The 15,383-nt window shown below is 45.5% G+C and overlaps 1 protein-coding gene across 1 annotated transcript; it reads right to left on the bottom strand.

Annotated features, from left to right (window-relative positions):
• Nucleotides 1–5,607: 5,607 nt before the first annotated feature.
• On the bottom strand, nucleotides 5,608–14,976 carry CHRNA6 (cholinergic receptor nicotinic alpha 6 subunit). The gene is made up of 5 exons (XM_077816525.1): nucleotides 14,842–14,976; nucleotides 13,430–13,474; nucleotides 11,628–11,737; nucleotides 10,541–11,519; nucleotides 5,608–5,730 (listed from the first exon to the last, which is right to left on the bottom strand). The coding sequence occupies exons 2-5, from the start codon at nucleotides 13,454–13,456 to the stop codon at nucleotides 5,608–5,610; spliced, it is 1,239 nt and encodes a 412-aa protein (XP_077672651.1). The 5' UTR covers nucleotides 13,457–13,474; nucleotides 14,842–14,976.
• Between the last annotated feature and the right edge of the window lie 407 nt (nucleotides 14,977–15,383).

The raw sequence follows: 15,383 nt of genomic DNA, 5'->3' as shown, positions 1-15,383 counted from the left end.
GCTGGGATGATTTAACTGGGAATTGGTCCTGCTTCGAGCAGGGGGTTGGACTAGATGACCTTCAGGGGTCCCTTCCAACCCTGATATTCTATGATTCTATGATTCTAACTACCCAGTCTGTGAACCCTGAACTACTCCCTGTCTTTACCCAGCCTGTAGCTACCCCCTCCCTGCACCCTGAGCTATCCCCTGCCTGCACACCTCCTCTAGCTATCCCCTCCCAGCACCCTGAGCTATCCCCCGCCTGCACACAGCCCCTAGTTACCCCTGCCTGTACACAGCCTATAGCTACTCCCTCTCTGCACTCTGAGCTATACTCCGTATCTGCAAACAGCCTCTAGTTACCACCTCCCTGCACCCTGAGCTAGCCACTGCCCACACACAGCCCCTACCTATCCCCTCACTGCACCCTGAGCTAACCCCTACCCACCCACAGTTACTAGATACTCCCTGTCTGCACCCAAATTACCCCCTCCCTGCATCCTGAGGTACCCCCCTGCCCACACATGGCCCCTAGCTTCCTCCTCCCTGTGCCGAGCTAACCCCCTGACTGCACACAGACCCTAGCTAACCCCACCATGAAACCCTGAGCTACGCCCTGTCCACACACAGCCCCTAGTTACCTCTCCCTGCACCCTGAGTTACCCCCTTGACTGCATACAGACCCTAAGTACCCCTCCCTGATTGCTCAGCTACCCCCTTCCAAGCACACGGCTCCTAGACATCCCTTCCTGCACCTTGAGCTACTCCCTGTCTCCACCAAGGCTCTGGCTACCCCCCTGCCCACACACAGCCCCTAGCTCCTCCCCTGCACCCTGAGCTGTTTTCCAAATGTTTGAAATGAGCACCTCACCTCTTTGCATGATAACTTTTCATTCCCCGCCCCCTTACCCAGACAGGTGGGTGGTTTGCTGAGGTGAGTCAGGGGGTGGAGGTGATGCCCCTGCCCTGAAGAGCTGACCTGAGCCCCACTGGCCCTTTCCTGCCCCAAAATAGAAGTCAAACTACGCCTATGCCCAAGGTTCTCTCCCCCCCACTCCCCTCAGAGCCCTGAGTCCCCTGCTGGGCCCTGGCATTTTTCGAGCATGTCGAGGAGGGCCTCAGAAAGAAAAAGGTTGAGAGCCCCTGCACTAAAGCACATGCGTGAGCGCTTTCCTCTCTCAGGTCCTGCGAAGGGGGCGCGTCTGCATTGCCTTGCCATCAAAAAGGGTGACCGAGACCACAGCTGCACAGTCCTGGGGCCCTGCCCTCCACTGGTTAAACTGGCAGCGCACCACTGAGGCTGATGGCTCGATGCCGATTTACACCAACGGAGGAGCTGACTCACAGTGGTTAGCAAGGGTATGTAAAACTACAGCTCGTTACACTGTTTGCCTGTCGTTTTGGGGTGCGGTTTTTTTAGGTTTGTTTTTAATTAAACTAAAAACCCCCTCAGCAATTACCAGTGGCTTAATTAAGATGGCTGCTGTTAATGATGGATATGAGTTTGAGAATGCTGTCAGTGCTTATTTCATCAGCTTCCCAAAGCTAGCTATTGTGCATTGCATTTTTGCCTTTATGGCGCTCTAGATTGGCTATAACTGTCCCTTAAGATGGTTTAGGCTGACTCCACCCCAAGAAAAGGGCCCCAAAGAAGAGTATATGATGCTTTCAGGATACCAGAGGAGTAAAAGGAGATGGTCTTTCATTGTCAATTCCCTGCTCCAAGACACAATGTGACCTGATGGCAGAGAAAGACACACCGCAGGCTTTCCTGATAGTTTCCAGTCAGAGCTGGGCCGGACTTTTCGGGTTTTATGTTGAAAAATGCAGAGTCATTGAAATGGAAACTTTGACCCTTGTTTTTGCAATGTCAACAAGGCCACCCTCAAGTCCGGGCTGGACGTTCTGGGCAGCTCTGCCTCAGAAGAGCCACGAGCCTGGCGCATTCAGCTGGGCAGTAGGTGCACCAGCTCCAGGTTCCTGCTCCCAATCAGGCAGAGTAGGGCCCGGAATGTTGGTCTTTCACATCTTAGGGGAGGGCCCTATGCACCAGGCTATTGGCTGTTCGAGGGTGGAGCAGGCTTCTCTTTGGTTGAAAATTTTTTTGCAAGGGTTTGTCTCAGTGCAGCATGGGGAAAAAAATTTGCAATCTCAGTAATGTTTGTGGGACAGAAAAATTGTTTCCTGCTGAGCTCTGTTTACAACACAGCTGGTCAAAAAATGGGGAGGAGACTAAACAAGGCTCCAGCAGAAGATAAATTGCCCCAGACCCACTGGGTTTAGCCAAAATGGTAATTGAACCACAACATCAAATCCATCACAGGGAGAGAAACTGCTGAGGCTGGAGTTGTCAATGCCCAAGATGCAACAGTGAGCTCTGATGAGTGACATTATCGTCATTGGCAAGGACATTTAGAGCACACCAAAGTCAGAGCATGACCCTGCTGGCCACCGTGAGGATCCATGCAAAGTGCAGCTTGCTTCTGAAACTGTAGCTGGAATGGTGCTGCTCAGAAAACTCCATGTGTCAACATGGTCACCGATTCCAAGGTCGTCATGCCTGGCACTGCTACAGCACAGGCCAGAGAACCTCCCCAAAATCATTCCTGAAGTGCATAGTTCAGACAGACATCCAGTCTTGATTTAAAAATTGCCAGTGATCAAGAATCCACCATGACACACAATAAATTGTTCCTCCGGGTAATTATCCTCATTATTAAAAATGTATGCTATATCTCTAGTCTGCATTGGTCTAACTTCAATTTCCAGCCATTGGACATTGTTAGACCTTTCTCTCATCATCCAGATCATTAATGAAGGTGTTGAACAAAACCGGCCCCAGGACCGACACCTGGGGCACTCCGCTTGACACCAGCTGCCAATTAGACGTGGAGCCATTGATCACTGCCCGTTGAGCCTGACGATCTAGCCAGCTTTCTATCCACTTTAGATGTATATCTTTACATTTAGCTGTATTAAACGTCCATATTACTTGCCTGTGCCGAGTTACCAAGGAATGCAGATGGTTCTGGATCAGTGACCTGTCTTCATCATTATTTACCATCCCCCTCCATTTTTGTATCCTCTGCAAACTTTATTGGTGACTTTTTGTTTTCTTCTAGGTCATTGACAAAAATACCAAGAACTGGTGCCTGTGGGACCCCATTAGTAACACACCTGCTCAGTGATGATTCCCCCTTTGCAATTACATTTTGGGACCTATCAGGTAGCCAGCTTTGAAGCCGTTTAACATGTCCCATGTTAATTTCATCACGTGGCCACCAATTTTGGACAAGTTGCACTTACTGCAACAAAATACTTGCCACCGTTAAACACCAAGCTCTCGCCTTTCACCGGAGCTAGAATTCAACAAGCTGGATTGCCAGCTGCGTAAGGAGGGGTCCCTGAGTCCAGTGGATCTGCAGTGAGGAAGGGTGTTTGATGGAGAAGTGGAGGTGTAAATCAGGTGGGGTGACACTGAGGGCTGATAAGTGGCTGGATGCCTTAACTGTACCTTTCCAGAAATTTTAACACCATTCTGTAAAATTTGTGTTAAAGAAAGTATCCTATTGTTTCTGAGGTGTTAGCTTTGGGGCCCTGGCCTCCACTGAAACACGCTTTCAACTGCAACTCTTTCCTTAACTGGCTGCTGTTTGTTTGCAAATAACAGTAATGTAAATGGTAGAGAGCAGGCACTGCCCACGCAGCAATATCAGAGTTCAGGCCCCAACTCCCCTTCCTTCCCACCCACAATTCAGTGAAGTCAAAAAAATAATTCAACTTGACAGTATCTCTTCAAGACCTCATTAAAAAACCACAAAGATTCCTCAAGAAGGCGTGCTCCAGAGGCTTTATTCAGCAATGGTTAATGAGATAAACCATGCATGGCCAAACATCTGCATAGCGGTCACGGTGCATGACTGAGCGGCATTCAACTGTGTCACAGACATCACTGGTTGTATTATTATTTTTAAAGAAAATAATTTTCCTGCTATACACTTCAAATACTGTAATAGGAAAACAATATTCTTTTCATGCCCCTGTTGATTTATGGCATAAATCAAACTCCTCTACTCATGAATCTATACTCATGTGAAATAAACAATCTTTTAAGTAATCCTAGTTCTTAAGTACCTGCTAACTGTGATATATTATTTTTAAAAAATGTTCTTTTGTTATAAGAAATTAACATCAGTTCAGGAAACTGTGACAATCAGAACTTTGATCTACATCTTGCATGCATCAACCACACCACATAGACACTGCACCCAGGTCATAGTCAGAAGCCTTTTCCCATGAAAGAGGCAGGATCCATTGCTTGTATCGCTAAAAACATCCACTGACTTCAATGGACATTTTGTCTCTTAGTAAGGAATGCAGGCTCGAGTCCTTAGGAACATGTCCAGGCAGAGACCTTGTGGGAAACCAGCAAAAGGTGTAAAAAAACCCGCCACTTAGGCTCAATTTACACACATGTTTAACTTTATCCACTGTGAATGGTATAACTGAAGTCAATGGGCCTATCTGCAGTGCAAAAAGTTAAGCACATGTCTTTGCAGGACTGAAGCATTTGCTTACATCTGGTTGACTTCCATGGAATTTATTCATAAACTTAAAATTAAGCCACGTGATTAACAGCTTCGCTGAATCAGGACCTTAAGTTGGGTATCCACAATGCAGAAGATGGAGAGCTTTTTCCTGAATTGGGTCCACATTAGTCTGTTTCAGGGGTAGTCAATTATTTTTTGTCACGGTCCAAATTTCTTGGTCAAAGTATAGTCAAGGTCCAAATTCCAGAGAAAATAATAAAAAAATTAACAATAATGATAGTGATAATAATAATAATGACAAGTAAATAAAAAGATTTCAGGGTTCATTCAAAAGCATCTGGCGGGTTGGATTTGGCCCATGGTCCGCCTGTTGACCACTCCGGTCATATTTTGGTTTTTATAGTACTTTTATTCATATTGATGGCTTCACTGTAAGAATACAACAAAACATCAACACATTCAGCTGGATTGTTGTGCGTAATCCGAGTGCTGTAGTGAAGAGTACTAAGTGGATATAAAGACAGCAAAATAAACACGTACAAAGTTTAGGGTGCACTTGTGAGCAGAAGCAGGGGATTTTCCAAGGGTCCAATGCTGGCCTAACTCTGACTTCAATGGAGGCAATGGTAAAATTCCCACTAGCCTAGCTCTGCTTCTGCTGGAGCAAAGTTAGGCCGACACTGAGCGCTTTTGAAAATCTCCCCCTAGGGGAGCAGGAATTGCCACAGAGGTCCCCAAAGGGATCATCAGCGTATGTGCAACATGCCCAGTCATTGAATGGTGTCATCAGCCAGGTGGAGAGCTGGCAGCCCGCTGTTGAAGTCAGTCAGCGGGCACTCGACGAAGATATGCGACAGTCTGAAACTGACTGCAGGGTGAAATGCCTTCTCTCTCCCTTTGACAGTTGGAAGGGGAAGCCACTTCTTAGCCAGAGGGAAAATCACCTTAACAGCAGCCCTTTGCAGATGGACCCTTGGAGGATGAGCCGAGTGTAACAGAAAAAGTGGAGGAGATGGGTGGATCTCCAAAAAAGTAGGGAATCGGACAAAACAAAAACCAACCAGCATTCTTGGAATTATGTGTCTGCTATCAGTGGTTGCAGAAATAACCCTCCTGTTCCAAACATACAGAGAACGATGAACACCCAAAGGAACACCCTGTCTATCACCATAGCCACGTATTTCCAGTCATCCTCCACCTGCAATGCAGAAAAGAAAGGATACACCACATTAAACATACTATACATGTGATGGGTTCATTTGATCCCCTGCTAGAAAGAATTGTATTGAGTAAGAGGCTTGTGAGCGTCGGGAAGAAGAATATACACGAGCTATGAAATTTACAAAAGTGACTTGCCTCAATTTTTGGGTGCTCAAAGGGGCCTGATTTCCTGAGGGTGAATACTCAGCCCTTCAATGTGCCTAAAGTTGGGCTCTCAAAAGTCACAAATGACTTTTGAAAAATCTTGGACACAACTGCAAACCCTTGGCTAAGTTTGTTGCATCTCCTTTAAATAGGCACATCAGCTGCAAACAACAGAACCAGGGTAGATGATAGCCATAGGGTCAGATTCTGTGTCAGGTACACCCATGTAAATCCAGGGTAACTGATGAACTGGAGAGCAGAATTTGACTCTAAGACTTCAAGGCAGGGAAAAAATATGGGCTATAAGAATCAATCTCATTAGTTCAGGATTAGGATAAAAACCAAAAAGCTCAAAAACCTACAAAAGGAAAGAGTAAACAGGTTGCAACAAATAAGAAAATAGAGGCAATTAGTCAAACCCTGCTCTCAGTTACACTGTTGGAAATCCAGTGAAGCAAATGGAGTTTGTTCCCCCAGATTTCTACTGGTGTAATAGAAGAATTTGGCCCAATGGCTGATTCAAGAGACAGTTCACATCTGCAGCCTGATTCACCACTGTGATATTCCAGAGTTATCCTGGTCAAACTCCACCAATGTCAGTCCAAAATGGGGAATCAGACCTGTAATGTATAGCAAAGTTCTTAAATGATTGAGCCAAGCATGTCCTCAAGTGCCTTCCTGAATCGGAGCCTAAGTGCTTTCAGGACAATCAATGGACTACACACCAAACAGGATGCTATTGCCCTTTAAAATCCTGCCTTAAAGCATTGCCAGCTATTAGTAGCAAAACCATCAAATTAAAAGTGAAAACAAAGCAGCAGTAGCTCTTATGTCAGGCCTCAGACCGGCGCGGTGCATTTTTTGGCCTCTGCCCTGTTCTTACGATATTTCTGGCCAGTACATCAGCAGGACCGACTGGCACTCACATGAGAGAGGCTGTTTCTGCAAGATTTTGAGCCCCGTTTTGCTGACTCAGCAAGTTCAGAAAGCAACTATAATAGAGAAGCTGTATCCAAACCAAACTGACCCACCCAGGCCTTCTGAGGCTCCTTTTCACTGGTACTTAGCCCTGGAATATTAATTTTTTTGTGGCTAACTCTGAGCTGACATTGTCCCTTTCGTGTCTCCTTCCCTTTTCAGCGGCCTTCTCAGTTTTATATGCAGGGTTGTGGTAGCCGGGTCTGTCCCAGGATAGCAGAGAGACAAGGCGGGTGACGCAAAATCTTTTAGTGGCCCAAGATCTGTTCAGGGAGAGACAAGCTTTCAAGTTACCCAGAGCTCTTCGTCAGGGCTGGCAAACTAACTCTGAACGTTGCTGCTAAATGCAAGGTGGACCAGATGGACCTACTCATGCAAACTATCTGCTCCACCTTGCATTTAGCTGTGAGGTTCCCTTCCCAGCCCGGAAGAAGAGCTCAGTGTAAGCTCGGAAGCTTGTCTCTCTCACCAACACAAGTTGGCCCAATACACGACATTATCTCACCCACCTTGTTTCTCATTTTTAGGGCACTTTTTCTCCTTCCAAAGGTTGCTGCTGTGCTCTGTGTGAGTGCAAATACAGCCGCTTTTACAGCCCCAATTCCTGTAACCCTTTGTCCACATTTCAAAGTGCTGCTGTTCTTTTGACACTGGCTTTTGACACCTTCCAGCCTTCTCTCCATGCTGGGCCTGAGCAGCAAGTGGTGTTCTGATGAGTACGAAGGATTAAGTCAAAGCTTGCCCAAGAATCCCCCCCCCCCCCCCCCGCTTTGAACTGAAGCAAAATTCCCTGGGATGCAAAGCTGCTGTCATCTCGGGTTAGCTGAAATGCACCAGTGAACTTGCCCTAGCATAGTCCACAAGCATTGGTTACAGAGTTTGGTAATGCAATGTTACACTGTGGAGGGAAAGACATGCATGCCACACCCTTTCAAAGGATCCAGCATTCACTTCCTCAGGCTCCAGTCCGCACTCTGGCCTAGTGTGCCAGAATTCCTGGGGGTCCTGCTGCAGAGTGGCAAGCCAGGGCCATAGGCACACCGCACATTGGACAGCGATGGTCCCAGCCCCACACCATGGCCCTGACCCTTCTTGGGCTGGCAGCAGCTTTCAGAGCTGAGCTGTCTGGGACAGCTCACATCCCTTAGAGCTATCATTTCAGACTGTCTGCAGACTCAGGCAGGCATCAGTGACAATAGGTCATATTTCCAGGTTTTTCTTGGCATCCACCAGGGCTTGAAACAATTTTTTTTAAATGACAGTTGGGACTCCAAGCTCATGTGGCTCCAGGAGCCTTAGGTATGGCCTGTTGTGCCTCTGCCTTAATCTGGCCCTGCTCAAAAGCCCCTACCCTTCTGGGGAGCCAGCTCCTTCAGACCCACAATCTGGCCCTCTGCTCACCTTCTCTGCAAACGCTGGTGGCCAGATGGTCAGCTGGTATAAACCATCGAAGCCGCATTAAGTTCAGTGGAGCTGCCCTGATTTACACCAGCTGAGGATCCGGCCCTTGAGGTCCTAGAATTCTAAACTGTGCCCTCAGAGCATCACATCCTATGACATCTGTCTCGGTTAGGATAAAGATTCATTATTCTGCACAAGCAAACCCATTAGCTGAACACCGAGTCTTGTTTTTAAAACCCTTCTTATTTTTAGTTACTTAATCCCTCCGCCCCCAAACCTGTTGAGAATCCCAGGCAGAGGGAGGCGGGGCTTAGCACTCAGCCCTTGGCTTGGCCTCTGGTGAGGAGCCACCTAGCATGATGGCTTTTGTGAATCCCATTCCATTCTAAGGCACCTACTTCTCCCCATTCGTTGCATACGGAGCTTAGGTACATAACCCAGGCTTTGTTAATCCCAGTGATCTTCTAAGGGCCTAAATGTGACACTGAGCATCACTACACCTACATTTCTTGGTGACTCGACCCTAAGTGACTTGCCTGAGGGCACATAGGACGTCTGTGGCAGAAGTACAAACTGAATCCAGGTTCTGCATCTTAACTGCCAACCCTCCTCTCAGCACTTTTTAAGACTGAGCCCCTTGTGAGTGAGGGGCGTAGAAGGAAGCATTAGAACCCATTATAACTGCTGTGAGAAAGCAGCATGCAAAGAAGAAAAGTCCTTTGAACTCCCAGCAGAGGAGTCCTGAGTCTGCTACACAAGATTACAGCGTCAGTTAAAGCTTGCGGGAAAGACACAGGCCACAAATAGTAGACTGAGGTGATACTGTGCTGGGATTCTAGGGAAGAAGAAAGGTTTCTGCAAATAAATGGGCAGGAAGAGAGGTGCTAGTAACGGATGTGGGTGGCAAAGTCTAACATACCTTAACTAAAGAGAAAGGGTTGGACAGCCACGAAGAAACTGAGACCTCTGCAGCCACAATTTTCAAACAGCCATTAGTGATTTTGGTACCTGTGTTTTTGGGAGCCCAACTTGAAACCCCTTAAAGGGGCCTTATTTTCAGAAAGTGACCAGCACCCACACTCTGAAAATCAGGCCCCTTTTAAGGCGTCTCAAGTTGGGCCCCCAAAAATGGAGGCTCCCAAAATCACGAGCCACTGAGGAAAATGTAGGCCTGTGAAAGCGCTGGTGTCATAAATGTAAAGGGAAGGGTAAACCCCTTTAAAATCCCTCCTGGCCAGAGGAAAAATCCTCTCACCTGTAAAGGGTTAAGAAGCTAAAGGTAACCTCGCTGGCACCTGACCAAAATGAACAATGAGGAGACAAGATACTTTCAAAAGCTGGGAGGAGGGAGAAAAACAAAGGGTCTGTGTCTGTCTGTATGCTGCTTTTGCCAGGGACAGAACAGGAATGGAGTCTTAGAACTTTTAGTAAGTAATCTAGCTAGGTATGTGTTAGATTATGATTTCTTTAAATGGCTGAGAAAAGAGCTGTGCTGAATAGAATGACTATTTCTGTCTGTGTGTCTTTTTTGTAGCTTAAGGTTTTGCCTAGAGGGGTTCTCTATGTTTTGAATCTAATTACCCTGTAAGGTATCTACCATCCTGATTTTACAGAGGTGATTCCTTTACTTCTATTAAAAGTCTTCTTGTAAGAAAACTGAAATTTTTTTCATTGTTCTAAGATCCAAGGGTTTGGATCTGTGGTCACCTATGCAAATTGGTGAGGATTTTTACCAAACCTTCCCCAGGAAGTGGGGTGCAAGGGTTGGGAGGATTTTGGGGGGAAAAACGTGTCCAAACTACATTTTCCCAGTAAACCCAGATAAAGTTTGGTTGTAGCAGTGGAAATCCAAGGGCAAAGGGTAAAATTAATTTGTACCTTGGGGAAGTTTTAACCTAAGCTGGTAAAAGTAAGCTTAGGAGGTTTTCATGCAGGTCCCCACATCTGTACCCTAGAGTTCAGAGTGGGGAAGGAACCTTGACAGCTGGTAAGGGACTACTTGGGAAATCTGAACCTATGTACACGGGTGGGTCCAGGCGGTGGGTCCATTCTAGGAGTGAAGTCTGTAAACATAGAGACAACGGCAGAACCCTGAACACTAAGCAGCAACACTAAACAAACCACTCTAAACAAATCTGGTAGCTTTTTGGAGAGGTACAGAACAGCACTGGTGACTTCAATGGGACAACTCATGCATGCAACCGCTCCCTGCCGGGAGTGGACGGTTCACAGTGCAGCCCAGGCAGTGCGAATAGCCCTCTTACCTCTTTAGTTTCGTTTTGGCTCCTCATATTTTCAGCGATGAACTGAACACTGCTGATTACCTCGCTGACTTCAGCGGAGTACTTGACGTGCTCCATCCCCCATTCCATGGGCTGAGGGCTCAATCTTCTTTTGCCGGTAGCAAGTTCGTTCACCTTGTCACAGTGGCAGCATCTCCGCTCCTTGTATAATTTAACGTCTCCATATTGCTTCATTTTGCCAGATTTAGTGGCAAGCCCTTTTTTACTCTTTTTAGAGCTGGCTTCCTTCTGTGGGTCTAGAGGTCTCGTCATCATCAGGACTTTAGGCAGGAGCTTGAGAAAGATGCTTTTTACCCATTTGGGCATGGTGTGTGTGGTTGGAGTCCTGTAATGGATGTTCAGCACAAACACTGTGATGACAATTGATAGGGTCACAAATATCATGGTGAAGAGCAGGTATTCGCCAACCAGTGGAATTACCAGAGAGGTTGATGGGATTGTCTCTGTGATCACCAACAAAAATACAGTCAGAGAAAGTAGCACTGAGATGCAGAGGGTCACCTTCTCCCCACAGTCAGACGGAAGGTAAAAGACTAACAGAGTTAGGAATGAAATGAAGAGACAGGGAATGATCAGATTAATGGTGTAAAACATGGGTAGCCTTCGGATATAAAAGGAGTATGTTATATCTGTATAGATCTCTTCACAACAATTATATTTTATATCGTGTTTGTAGCCAGAAGCATCAACTATTTCCCATTCACTGTTTTCCCAAAGGTCATTCATATCCACTTTGGATCCAATAATCAGGAGGTCAATTTTGGCTTTGTCATATGTCCAGGAGCCAAACTTCAGTGAACAATTCTGGTGATCAAAGGGGAAAAATGTGATATCCATAGGACAGGAGCTTTTAAAAATAGCAGGTGGAGTCCAAGTGATCACCCCATCATATTTAAGAAGAGCTTTGGTCTTGCTTTCTACTTGAAAATCCCCAACAGCACTAGAAATACAAACGACACAAGTGTAAACAATACGAACAAGGAAGTGAAACAGCATCTTATATAAAACGGTGACCTTTGAAAGATGGCAAACGTAAAAAGCATTATACTTGTTATACAAGACGATATCAGGTTTCCAAATTTTATCTGCTGGCACCCGGACAAATTCAATTCCACCATATTCCATTGGATCCCATCGCAATTTATAGTCATTCCAAATCTAAAGGAAGGAAAAATAATTATTTAAAGCCTAGTGTTTTTAACTTGTGCTTAAAGATTTGCCTGGAAAAGGTGCAGTGCACCCCTAGGAAGCTAAGGCCCAGCATTTTGAGAGCTTTGGGATGCAATGCAGCCTCTTAAGTTAATTAACTTAACAGTCGTGTGTACAGTATACAAGAGTACTGCTGATGTTTACGCCATCCTCACTTGCATAGGGTTATGGCTCTAACTCCTGTGGATCATTGCTGTGGCCTGTCTTCTGGCTTGCCGTTGCTCCATAGCCACCAGCCACGTTGACCTATGCAAATCTTGTGTGGAGATCCTTCTGCCATGCAGGCAGGAGACATGGGGCCTGCTGTCCTTATGATTACAGTACTGCCTAGAGGCCCAACCAAGGTCAGGGTTGTACATACACATACAGGACAGTCCCTGTCTTGGAGGATTTACAGTCTATATGGACAAGCAGACAAAGCAAGGAAGGGGAAACAAAGGCACAGAGAGGGGAAGTAATTTATCCAAGGTCACCCAGCAAGTCAATGGCTGAGCCAAGAACAGAACCCAGGTCTTCCGAGTCCCAGACTAGTGCTCTTTCACTGGAGCACACCACCTTCCTGTGGGGCTCACGGCCAATCCTTTAGTCCTACCTAGCACAGGAGAGCACCTTTGCTGGGCCACACAAAGAGTGCCATTAAACGGAATGGCTGAACTTTTCAAAGCAGCCTAAAGGAGTTAGGCACCCAAACCCCACTGAATTTCAGTGGGAGTTGGGCACCTTAACTTCTCTTTTGAAAAATCACAGTCCCTCTGTACAGACAGACACACACACAGAGGAGAGATAAATGATGTTTCTACCCTGCTAGGAAAGCATACAAGTAAATGTTACCTCCTGACTTCTTTCAGTGGAACAAGTATCTCTCTTTGGTGGCCACAGTTCTTTTTGTTGGAATGAAGAGCAAAGAGGCTGCAGGAAGCTACGCAGGCAGTGCAAGTGTGGGTTTACTCAGGAAGGAACGGGTATGCTGTTAAGCAACATCACAGTTTACCTGTCTGCACAATTGGGAGCACAAGCTAATATCTCCCTGAATGTTTGGAAAATATGAGAAAATACGATTGCTCTGTGAAGCACCCAAAATTATTGGCTTCCAGATTAATCAGGCATTTAAATTGCTCTTAGGAAATTATTCCTCCCTGTGTGCAGACCTGCATATTCAATTGTCCCTACTGTGCATAGGACAGGCCCAATGACTGAAATGTAGCAGATGAAATGCACGGTAACACACTTGGTGGAGAATAATACACAATAGAAATGTGGGAGAACCCTTTACATAATTTTAAATATTATGGTACTTAAGTTATAAAACATTTCAAATGTGCCCTTGGTTAGACTGAGTTCTCTTGATCTGTGGGCTGGTCTACAGATCTGTGGGCTGCTCTACACTAGGTAGTTAAAATGTCATGCTCCATGCAATGTAATTAAGATGACCTAAGCCTCAGGGTAAACATTGCTAGGTTGACGAACGAATTCCGCGAGCAATACAGCGGCAGTGTTGCTGCTGCAACATTTCCAGTGTAGACCTAGCGTGTATCTCTGAAGACACTGTTACAAAAGAGATGTTTATTCTTTAGATCAAATTCATGCCAACACACACATTCAAAGCCCAGGGTTGGTGCAAAACACAATTCTGACACTTACGTGTCGCAGCCACAGGTTGGTTTCCATAATCTGATTGACTTCATCCTAGAGATAAATAAATAGATGTAGACTTTTCAATCCCACAAATCAATTACAGCATCCTGAGACAGTTACAGGTTAGCCCAACACAGACAGAAACCAAGACACATATAGGTCTTGATCCAGCGAAGTACTGAAGTACATGCCTAACTTTAAGCACACAAGTAGTCCCATTGTAGTCAGCGGGACTACTCAGACACAAAGTTACACAGGTGTTTAAGTGTTTTGCTGGACTGAAGGTTTAATGTACTGCGTCTACACAATACAATATACAATGCAATGCACTGTCAGCCTTAAGGAAAACTGCACCAGTGTAACTGCATCGATGCAGTCATGCCAATGAGAATCTCTAATGTAAATGTACTCCCTCTAGTACTGAATTTAATGGGTGCTGGATTGGGGCCCTAGCGAGAGAGATTGCAGAGGCTTGGGAACATGCGTTAATTGCAAATAGCAGCCTATCCGTGAGACACTTAGGCCCTTTCTACACTACAGCTGCTACAGGGGCACAACTACGGAGCTGCCGCTATGCCAGGTAGGAGAATAGCATAGTTGCTTCCTGCATTGACAGAAGGGATTTTTCCCATCGATGTAGTTAATTCACCTCTCCAAGAGGCAGTAAGTAGGATGACAGAAGAATTCTTCCATAGACCTAGCTGTGTCTACACTGGTCGACCTAACTACACCTCTCCGGGTGTAACATTTTTCATTGACCTAAGTTTTAGGTGTAGACCAGGCCTTACTTTGGGTGGGTAATAAAAGTTAAGCATTTGGGGCCAGACTTTAAAGGTATTTGGGTACCTAAAGATGCAGCTAGGTGCCTAAGAGGATTTTCAAATGCACCTAGGCCCATTGGGAGGCAGGTACCTAGGCACTTTTGAAAACCCCATAGGTGCCCATGTATATCTTTAGGCACCTAAATACCTTGGAAAATCTGCCCCTTAGTTGATAAAATCCAAGAGGCTGGCTTATGATTTTTCAATATCCAAAAATATAGCCCCACTTATGTGTCAGTGAGTGTTTGTGAGAGAGAAAAAGAAAACAGGAAAATCCCTGAAACCCAGAAAAGTTACCTTTAAACCATCCACAAAAGTGTACAGTTTAATCAGATTCTGCACTTGTACATCTTGGGCCATTAACTCAAGAAACTTCTAATCATCTGAGCCTTGAAGATTACAGAACTATGTCTATACAACGTGCAAAGAAAATGGCAAGGTCTGCACACACATGAGACGTTTAAATGGCTATTTGCATGTGCAACCACTCTGATTGCACATGCAATTGTGTGTGTAAATTATGTGCCTGCAATTGTGCTTTTAAACTTATAAAATCAGCACCCATGTATCTATTAAGCATTCTGTAATTAATCTTACCACATTTGCAAGCTGTGTAATTGCCACTTCAAAATGTACTGTCACAGGATCAGATACATTTTCCACTGGTCTGATGAAGTGGTTGTAATGGGAGAAAAGTTTTTGAAATAAACGTTCTTCTGGTTCACATGTCGAGCAACCTGTATTGACAAAAATTAACAGAAAGCAGTTGCTGAAGAGGCAGGAAAAAGGAGAGAGAAAATTTCAGGCCTGATTTTCACTGGGTCCTCAACCCAGCCTCCACTTGTTAATGCAGACTTTTGGTGCACTAACATTTGAATGCACAGTTTTGATAGAAGATGGCTTATTAAGCTAGCAGATAAAGGCATAGCAAGGTCCACTGGTCAGATGCTGAAACTAGACAAATTCTGAATAGAAGTAAGATGCAACTTATTAGCAGAGAGTGTAAATAACCATTGGAACAACTTGCCTAGGGATGTGGTGGATTAACCAATTGTGACAAACCAGGGTACAATCTAGACTAATGAGCAGCTGTGTCACCTCTGGCCTGCAACCTTGGGTGCCTTACAATGCCTTGCTGA

The sequence above is a fragment of the Eretmochelys imbricata genome, chromosome 5 (genome assembly GCF_965152235.1).
Source record: "Eretmochelys imbricata isolate rEreImb1 chromosome 5, rEreImb1.hap1, whole genome shotgun sequence".
Taxonomy (NCBI): domain Eukaryota; kingdom Metazoa; phylum Chordata; order Testudines; family Cheloniidae; genus Eretmochelys; species Eretmochelys imbricata.
Note: the sequence above shows the minus strand (reverse complement) of the source record. Positions and strands in the feature narration are given on the sequence as shown.

Coding starts and splice junctions, on each gene's coding strand:
- CHRNA6 (XM_077816525.1), bottom strand. CDS start 13,456: ATGGAAACCAACCTGTGGCTGCGACAC. Junction 11,520..11,627: donor GATATCGTCTTGTATAACAA/GTATAATGCTTT, acceptor TTGTATTTCTAG/TGCTGTTGGGGATTTTCAAG. Junction 5,731..10,540: donor GCCAAAACGAAACTAAAGAG/GTAAGAGGGCTA, acceptor TCTGCATTGCAG/GTGGAGGATGACTGGAAATA.